The following is a 9,685-nucleotide window of genomic DNA, read 5'->3' on the forward strand; positions in this document are numbered from 1 at the left end:
ACTTCCTTTAGATTGCCACCCTCCACCATCTCACTCTCTTCTAACCTTGTTTTAATTCTTTTGTGGCATTTACAAACATCTATAATTTTCTTAAAGATTGAAGACATTACCTTCTTCACAATGGCATTTACTGCTCCTAACATTGTATTAAATACATAATGGGTGCTCACTTAATAAAGATAATGTGAAGCCCAATATTTTTAAAAACCTAGCATTATTCTCTCTCTCTCTCTCTCTCACACACACACACACACACACACACACATCAAAAAAACAATTTCAGATTAAAATACATTGAAATAACTATCTGGTTGAAAAAAGCAAGAGTGAGAGGGAAAAGAAGATATGGGGAAGTGAGTAAGAGGGAGTGGAGGGTATGGAGAAGTATTACACAACATTTTTTTCTTTGCTGTCCACTTAATTGCTGAGAATCCAAATAACAGAATTTATACAAACGAGGATGTACAATTAATGTCCATTTTTTTTAATGAAGTTTACTTTTATATGAGGAGTGACCATTCCCATGGCTTGGGCAATAAAAACAGTGAAGGTGGCACAGAATACAGCTAACTCCATTTTCTTGATTAAGCTGAAATTCAGGATTTATGAATATATAAAGTTTTTCTATTTGTTTAATTATTCTCTAACACAACCTACACAGATCAGTTTCCACCATTGTTGGGATTACCACTACTTGGAAATTGTATATGTGGTTTTTACACATGACTGTTAACATTATTATTTCAAGTTGCTCTATAAGCTTCAAAGACATTCCATGAGTATTCATGGGAAATGTTTCAAAGTTTGTGACTGTTTTTTGTCCCTAACACAAAATTAGTTGATGTTATTTCTATTAAAATTATGTTATAGTTGGTAGGATTAGAGAGGATTAATCTTATTTGACAAACATCCTGCACGAAGTGCAAGGCACTGCTCTAAGCTTTTTACAAATTGACTTACTTTAGCCTTAGAACCATATAAAGTAGGTGCTATTATTAGGAAGAGGCACAAAGAAGAAAATTGCCCAAGGTCACAAAACTAGTAAAGAGAGGAAATGAAATGTGAGCCTAAGCAATGTATACCAAGAGTCTCACAGGGGCCTGGGTGGCTCAGTGGGTTAAAACCTCTGCCTTTGGCTCAGGTCATGATCTTGGGGTCCTGGGATGGAGCCCTGCATTGGGCTCTCTGCTCAACAGGGAGCCTGCTTCCTCCTCTCTCTCCACCTGCCTCTGTGACTACCTGTGATCTCTGTCAAATAAATAAAATCTTTAAAAAAAAAAAAAAAAAGAGTCCATCACTAGACTATGTTACCTCTCTATTATTTTAAAGAAAAAGAGAAACTTACAGTTTATAAAGAACAAGTCATTCCCAATGTAAGACTAGTTTCAGGAAGAAAAAAAAAAAAACTCTGTTTAAGCCATCTCAATTTTAACCTAGACAGTATTGCCACTATTTCTTATGAGTCTGTCTTCCACAGTAAGTAAGAGCTATTTGAGATCCATGGCTTTCGTTTTATTTTTCTACCTATTTCTTATGCCAGTGCTATGACATAAAATGAAGCTAAAACCTCAGAATTTTGTAAAGACTGCATAAGTTTATGTAAGACATTTACCAAAGGCTCATTTAGGCATTCAGTCAATAATGGGCACCTGGGTGGCTCAGTGGGTTAAAACTTCTGCCTTCAGCTCAGGTTGTAATCCCAGGGTCCTGGGATAGAGCCCCACATGGGGCTCTCTGCTCAGTGGGGAGCCTGCTTCCCCCCATCCCTCTCTGTCTGCTTGTGATCTCTGTCTGTCAAATAAATAAATCTTTAAAAAACAAAACAAACCTAGACAGTAAGAAGGTTGCAGAGAAGGAAAGCAGGAGGAAGAGAGAAGGAAAAAAATAGTAAAAATGAAAAATAAGGTAAATAAATAAGAAGGATGGAAGAAGAAAGCTACTTATAACCACTGTCCGTACTATCTGAATGGTGAGTGCTTTCTTAAGAGAATAAGAGAAATAAAACAGTGTCTATATAATCCCTAATTAGCTTGCTAAACAGATTGTAATTTCTATCCCAAATGCTGAATTAAGTTACCTAAATTAGGAGGAAGTGGACAATTAACATTCCAAATTCCTTTCCATAAAATGGAAGCTACATTTTAATCAGCTTACTTAAAATCTGAGAAGTTAGTGACTTTCTTCCAACTTCTTTTAGTAGGGTAAACAATACCAATGTAAACTTCAATTTTTTATCCACAAGAATCAGAATAATTCCCCAAACTGAGCAGATAGGAAACTTTGGTAGAGCTCCCAAAAAATGACTAAACAAGAAAAAGATTAATCAAGATCCACAGCATGCCCAGAAGTTTCCAAAAGGATGTAATTCAAAGTGAATATAAGGAAGAATTTACATTTCATAAACTCTATAGAGAAGAACATTCTCTGAACATTTCCACAAGCAAGGTAAGTTTAAGTTAAAGCTCAAGTGTACAAAGCCAACTGGAGCCAAATGATAGCATTTTCTTCCAGGCCTCTGCTTTTATTCAAAACCGGCCACTTAAATGTAGAAAAGGCCTGCAACAGGACTCTAGTCTAACTCAAGAATATGCCAGCTTAACAAATCTTTGTTCATTCTTTTTCCCCAAAGATTTTATTTATTTATTTGACAAAGAGAGACACAGCGAGAGAAGGAACACAAGCAGAGGGAGTAGGAGAGGGAGAAGCAGGCCTCCCGCCAAGCAGGGAGCCTGATGTGGGACTCAATCCCAGGACCCTGGGACCATGGTTGGAGCCGAAGGCAGATGCCTAATGACTGAGCCACCTAGGCACCCACTTTGTTCAGTTTCTGAGATGATTTCCTTTTCACTGTGGTTTGGAGGAAAGAGAAAGTTTTTTATAAAAAAGAGAAACAAACCCAGTAAACTTTCATCAGGAGGAAAAGAAGTTTGCTTAATAAAAGTTAATGGAGGTTGAAATGGCTAGCAACCAGGATAAGCATTATGTCCAATTTATGTATTGATCTACTTATTTTTATCTTCAGCATTCAACACAATGCCAAGCACCAGCAGATACTAAACAAATACATGCTCAATAATGAATGAAGGAACAAACAAACATCAGGAAAAAAGGGAAGGCACAAAATACTGCAGACTATTTACCAAATGAAAATCTTTCACTAAATACTTACTGTTTTTTCCTTGAGAAACAGACCCAAACTGAGAGACAAGAAAGAGACCACTCCTCAGGGGTAATACTTAAGGGGCAGAATGATGTCAGTTTCATGGCAACAACATATGGTATCAGTATTTGCGAAAGATTTGAGGAAGAACAAGTAACAGGGATTCTACAAACACCTACTATTGGCTGCCAGCTCTTTGCTGCCAGATTTTATTCTTAATCTACTGATTCTGATTTAGCAGAATGTTCGTACCACATTTGGAGCTTGTTAAGGAAACTATGACCTTGGAAACCATGAGCTTCTGTTTGCACCTGATATAAAGAGCAGCTGTAAAAGGTGTTAAGTGCAGAAAGGGAAGCTATATCAAATCTGTTTTGGACATGTATGAATGTCATTAGTAGGGTCCCAACCAAAAATCAACCAACAAACCACAAACACAGTCAAAAGAAGGTATGCAACAGAATTTAATGAATCATCTTTATAAGTATAGGCAGGATTTAGGTAAAGTAGCAAGAGATGGTAGAATACTCCCAAGCTACCAACATCAGGAGGCCATTATCATCATTAGGGCTAAGGGGCAATTACGGGGTTACCAGAACCCAAAAAGATCTGTAACTGGAGCTGGCTGGCAGAGAGGGCCATTGAGAGAAGCTGAGACCTATTCACAAAATCACACAACAGCTCTAGCAACACAAATCCAGCAGGAGAGAACTGGCTATTCCATGCCTCTACTGATGTACCATCAGCCAAAACCAAACAGAAATCATAAAATAAGAGGTCAGTTGATAGAGCCCATATAATTTGCATGCTTCCCAGAGCACAGAGCAAGGTGAACAGAGGTGGAGGGGCAAAGAAGAATATGGAGCCCAAAAAAGGTATTCCAAATGACTGCCACATAGCAAAACACAAGCATATAAAAAGTTTTTTCCAGTTACACCTAAATCTTCAAGACACCATGGAACACCAGTTACACCTAAATCTTCAAGACACCATTCAAGACAAAAAAGTCATCAACATAGGGTACTTACTTGGGTCACTACTGCCTTGCATCAAGTTGAGGAAGAAAAAAAAAAAGGATTCCAGGAAACTTTTGTCATTTCTGCATCACTAAGGATAAACAAACCATTAGTTTATAATAGATCAGGTCTAAGATAACTCCCTTCTCTGAACTCAAAGGGTACTTATTTCATACCTCCATTATTATGCTTACCACGATATACCGTAACCTGTTTGTTTGTTCTTCATTAGACCCTGATCTCCCTTAGAGCAAGAACTGTCTTACTCATCTTTGTATCCCTAGCACCTACCATGGACCTGGCAGAATCAGCCTTCAACCAGTGTGCCACTGAATCAGTGGACTCAGTGTCCACTGACTGGCAGCCTTATGCCATAGTGGATAAAATCTGGAATGACTCTCAATAATTAAACAATAGTAAGTTTTATTCAGGACACCATTTAACACCAGGCAAAAACACTGTTCCTTTCACACCAGCCCACTATCATTCCCTATAGAGCAGCTTTTCTTGTATGCTCACATGCTTATAGCCAGCCTTATCTATAATGATAGAACTCATCATCAAAAAAGCCAGAGAAAGATGGCAAGACTATGTTCCATTTCAAATACATACCATCTCTCAAAATCCTGACTCCTTTTCTAAGAACTTACCACATCCACTGAAGGAACTAATCACCTGGGTATATCAGATGGAGAATTCATGTTTTATAGTAATAAAGATGATGGAGGGGCACAAATGTACATACACACAAACCAAAGAAACACATGTTTAATGATCACTTCAACAGACATCACACTCCATAAAATTATAAAGTAGTCACATAGCAAAATCATGTAACATCATCATATTAAAATGGATACACTGTATGATGTTGGAGTGGTCATTAACAGAACCTGGAACATATTCACATTGTAATTATGAATCACTTTCACATAACCCTGTACTTAAGAAGTGTTTAATCATCTTTTTGTTGGTATAGTTAACTCTTACCTGTATATTCTCCACAGAAAATGAATAAAGTTAATGCCAAGTTGATAACCCCTAATTTTAGGGTGTCAATCTCCTGCTGTCAGTAAAGTGAATAAAAACCAAATTTAAAATAACCCTTACACTCCAATAAAAAGGTGAATTTGCTATCAAAATGTATTGCCTTCCAGGGGACCTGGGTAGCTAAGTCAGTTAAGCGTCTGCCTTTGGCTCAAGTCATGACCCCAGAGTGCCAGGATCAGACTCCCTGCTCAGTGGGGAGACGACTTCTTCTCCCTCTCCCTGTTGCTCCCCCTGCTTGTACTCTCTCTTGAGCGCACACTCTTTCTCTAATAAATAAATGAAAATCTTTTTAAAAAATGTACTACCTTCCAAAACTCAGCATGAAAAAGTTCTTTATCTCCTCCCCCACTGCTCTCTTTCATTGCTGTTTGTAATTGAGGACTGATACTGTTAAATCTACTGTCATCTTCTATATGAAAATAAAAAGAAGTGAGTACTTCATTTTCTGTTTAGGAAAAGGGAATTCTGGGCCCATGATGAAAATCTTGTGAATTACTTTAAAAGAGTCTCGAGTAATACAGTAACAGATAAAACATGTTTCAAACAGATGAGGTATCTTCTTCTAAAACATACTTAATCCATAAGTCCCCAAAGCAAATCCTTCCAAAACCATCAAAGACATTTAAAATAAAAAACGCAATTGTATCTTTTTGGGAACCATCATAAATCCTGCAACTGTCAGGTCAATGTAGCAATAAAATTATTCTTACCTCTGTAGTATAATTATGTACTATTTGCTTCGTGTTGAAAACACAGACAAGAAGAACTTATAATTTATAAGACTGTAATGTTTTTCCATTATAAGCAAATTTTAAAACATACAAACAATACACAGGTCTACCTTATGACTTTGTGATTATTACTATTAGCTTTAGCTATCTTAAAGCGGTATTATGTCTCATTTGTCCTAATACAGTGCTTGGCCCATAGAAAAAAACCTGACATTTGTTTTACAAATGAATAACTCTCACAAGGTAGGAGAAGAGGAAGTTGATACATAATTCTGAGAGTACACAATATGCAGCAATGACAGGGTACTAGCCAATATATTAGAATTATCAAAATTACTTCTGACCATTTTCCCCTCCCTTCTCGAAAATATAAATGAAGCTTAATGAAGCCCTACTGACAGTGAGTATGGGTTAAAGTACATTTTAAAATTTTACATCTTACCCAAGGGGAGGTGGGTGAGGAAATAGGTGAAGCAGGTAAAGGGGATTAAGAGTACACTTATTTTGATGATCATGGAGTCATATGCAGAATTGTTGAGTCACTATACTGCACACCTGAAACTAACGTAACACTGTTTTTTTAAAAACTACATTGGAATTAAAAGACAAATCTAAACAAAAATGAAATTTATCATCTTTACCAAAGATAAACCTTTCATCGTCAATAAATCAAATTCAATACATTTAATATAGTTATTAATATGTCTTGACAACTGAAAAAGTTCCTCGTGTTTCTATAGTGTTCCTGAACGTTGTTTTGCTTTCCTAAACTTCAAAAATTCACTGTGGAGGTCTACAGGAAGTGTCTTAGTCAACAATAAAGATATTTCATAGAAAATAAAAAGGGATTTTTACCTCAAAGAGAAGAATTTCTAAGAATTGAGCAAGACTGCAAGCGCCTAAGTGGACAGGTTTGAGGCAGGAAAGTGGAATTCGGGATTCAAACCCGGGGAATTTCTTATCCGTGAAAAGCTATTATGCACACCTGCACCTAGGATTCTCAAGTCACAGATTCCCCCCAGCCAAGGAACTTGCCAGAACCATTACTTCCATACTTGATTAGGGCCCCCCAAACCTCAATCAGATCTTCTTTTCTTTTCTTTCTTTTTTTTTTTAAGAACATCTAAATAGTTCGCAACATACTGCTTTTACAAAATACATATTAAAAAGATGAAAGTTTCCTTCCAAAGCCTATCCCTCATCCAGATGACTTCAATTCTTTCTTGTCAAAAGAAAGAAGCACCTGGCAACCAGCAGCCCCAGAAATGAACTCTTCCATGAGGAAGACAACGCCAAATCTGCTGCAGCCAAAGAACCTCTAGTGCTCCTTGTGCGCTGTCACTGGAGATGGAAAGCTACACCATGGCAAGGTCTGTACAGAAAAGGAAAGAGGTCTGGAGCGCGCGCGCACACACACACACCCAAACACACACACCCAAAAAGGCAATCTTCTTCGGACCTATAGGCAGAAACCTGGCATCCTCACGCCCACTGGCAACGTGACAATTTACAACCGGGTAACACCTTCTAATTAGGAACGTTCTAGCCTTTTAAAGATGAAAAATTAAACTGCTTCCCACAAGTAAGATAAACCAGGCACTGGCGCCTGTTACTGAGAACCCCCAGTGAATCAAACCTCCGTGTCGCTCCTGAACCTGACAAGCCAGTGACTGGGTTTCCCTACGGCGTGCAGGGGAGGAGCCCACCCCGCTCTTGTTGGGAGTGGAACTGGAAACAGAGGACAGGAGCAAGCGACTGAGCGCAGAGGCGTGAACAGCGTCCAAGCAGAGCTGAGCTCAGCACACCCGCAGGAGACAGACAGACAGACAGAGGGGGTCACACGGGGACCGGGTGCAGGCTGCAAAGCGGGATACCGGGGCTGCGGAAGCGGCGCCCGGAGTCTCTCCCAGCAAAGGCGCGCGCGTCAGGCGCACACACGCCGCCCCCACGCCCGTCCGCAGCTGTCCGCAGCTGTCCGCGAGTCCCCTCCCAGAAGACACACGCCCGTACCCACCCGGGCACACGCCCCTCGGGCCCGCGGCGCGTACGTACCCAGCAACACGCAGAGCACATCAAGGGCCACGTACGGCAGCCGCGTCTTGTCAAACATGGTCCCGGCGGCCCGACGCGGGCGGTAGATGAGGCACACGATTCACGACACTGGGCCACGGGGTGGCGACGGCCCCTCGCTGTGCCTCCTCTCGGCGGGAGAAGCGCCTCTGAGGGCAGACGAGGTCCGCCCGGACCTCGCTGGCGGCCAACAATGGCGCCGGGGACCCCTGCCCTCGCAGCTCCCACGCCCTGAGACGTTCGCGTGCCAGCCGCGATTGCTCCGTGGTCTCGGGCCCTCCTCGGTAGGCCCTGGCCTGCCGGGGCGGTTAGCTGTCCCGATCCCGGAGCCCGCTCCAACGGGCGGGGCGTCGGAACCCGTGCTTTAAGGATGCGACCGGTAGGGAGGAGGAACGTGAGCTCGGCCCCTCCCGCGGGGCAGCGCGGGACTGGCCAGTCTGCGGCCTCGCTGGCTGAGGGGAGCCCAGCGAACTCTAAACGGCCAGTAATGGGGCGGTGGGGCGGGGCCGGGAACCCCAAGCCCGAGAGCTTTGGCCAATCAGCGCCGCCAGCCCCGCCCCGCCCGACCTGCGGACCCCGCCCCTAAATTGGGATGCACTGCGGTCTCGCTGACGTTGGGGGCGCCCCGGGTGTGAGGCGAGGGGCGTCGCTCTGACCGGCGTTCCTGTGGTGGTCGCAGGAGGATGTCTCGGGAGTCCTGGCCGGGGATTATTGCTGCCGGGAAGGAGAGCTAGGCTCCGGGCCCACAATCCCGCCCCCTTCCAGCCATCCTTTTCCGTAAGGATTGGGTAATAAAGAGGTCTGAGGCAGGCAGGGGGAGACTTGTCCGAGCGTTATTTAGGCTCCTGTGAGACTTTTGCTTGCTTAGGCTTCGAGGTGGGCCCTCAAGTGTGGTCTGGCTGAACCCAGAATTAGTACGAATCCTGCTAAGTCATCGCGCTCCTTGCTGTCTGATGCCTTTGATACGTGATCAAATAACTGATCCTCCACCTTTGGCCTGCCTTTCTGTTTCTTCATAGTAATTTTCCATCCACTGACCCCCCTCACTCTGCTTGTTTGTTGGCTATAAATTCCTAGCTGTCTTTACTGTATTCAAAGTGAAGCAAAATTTCTTTCTCCTATTGTAGTAATTTTGACCCCCCAATAGCAATAGTTTCCCTCACCATTGTAACAAGTGTAAATCATTTTTCTTTTTCTTTTTTTTTTTTTTTTTTGAGCAGGTTGCATTTTTTTTTAAAGATTTTATTTATTTATTTGACAGAGAGAGATCACAAGTAGACAGAGAGGCAGGCAGAGAAAGAGAGAGGAGGAAGCAGGCTCCCTGCTGAGCAAAGAGCCCGATGCGGGACTCGATCCCAGGACCCTGAGATCATGACCTGAGCCGAAGGCAGCGGCTCAACCCACTGAGCCACCCAGGCGCCCATAAATCATTTTTCTTTAACCTGGATGGCTCAGATGGTTAAGCGTCCACCTTCAGCTCAGGTTCTGGAATGGAGTCCCGAGTCGAGTTCCCTGCTCAGCAGGGACTCTGCTTCTCCCTCTCTCCCTGCCTCTCCCCCTGCTTGTGCTCGCTCGCTCTCTCTCTCAAATGAATAAATAAAATCTTAAAAAAAAAAAAAAAAAAAAAAGAATGTAAATTTTGTATTTCACCTTTTGTC

General features: G+C 42.2%; 1 protein-coding gene across 2 annotated transcripts in view; it reads right to left on the reverse strand.

Moving 5' to 3' along the window:
* The window catches only part of PLPP1 (phospholipid phosphatase 1), a 94,226-nt gene extending 85,738 nt beyond the window's left edge, over nucleotides 1-8,488 (reverse strand). Inside the window, exon 1 of one of the 2 annotated variants that reach the window (XM_059175000.1) lies at nucleotides 8,010-8,488. In XM_059175000.1, the coding sequence (XP_059030983.1) occupies nucleotides 8,010-8,067 (58 nt within the window). In that variant the 5' untranslated portion in view covers nucleotides 8,068-8,488. The remainder of the gene's footprint in view (nucleotides 1-8,009) is intronic. The other variant, XM_059175001.1, reaches the window with a different exon arrangement.
* Nucleotides 8,489-9,685: the final 1,197 nt, after the last annotated feature.

Source organism: Mustela lutreola, chromosome 5 (genome assembly GCF_030435805.1).
Source record: "Mustela lutreola isolate mMusLut2 chromosome 5, mMusLut2.pri, whole genome shotgun sequence".
Classification (NCBI taxonomy): domain Eukaryota; kingdom Metazoa; phylum Chordata; class Mammalia; order Carnivora; family Mustelidae; genus Mustela; species Mustela lutreola.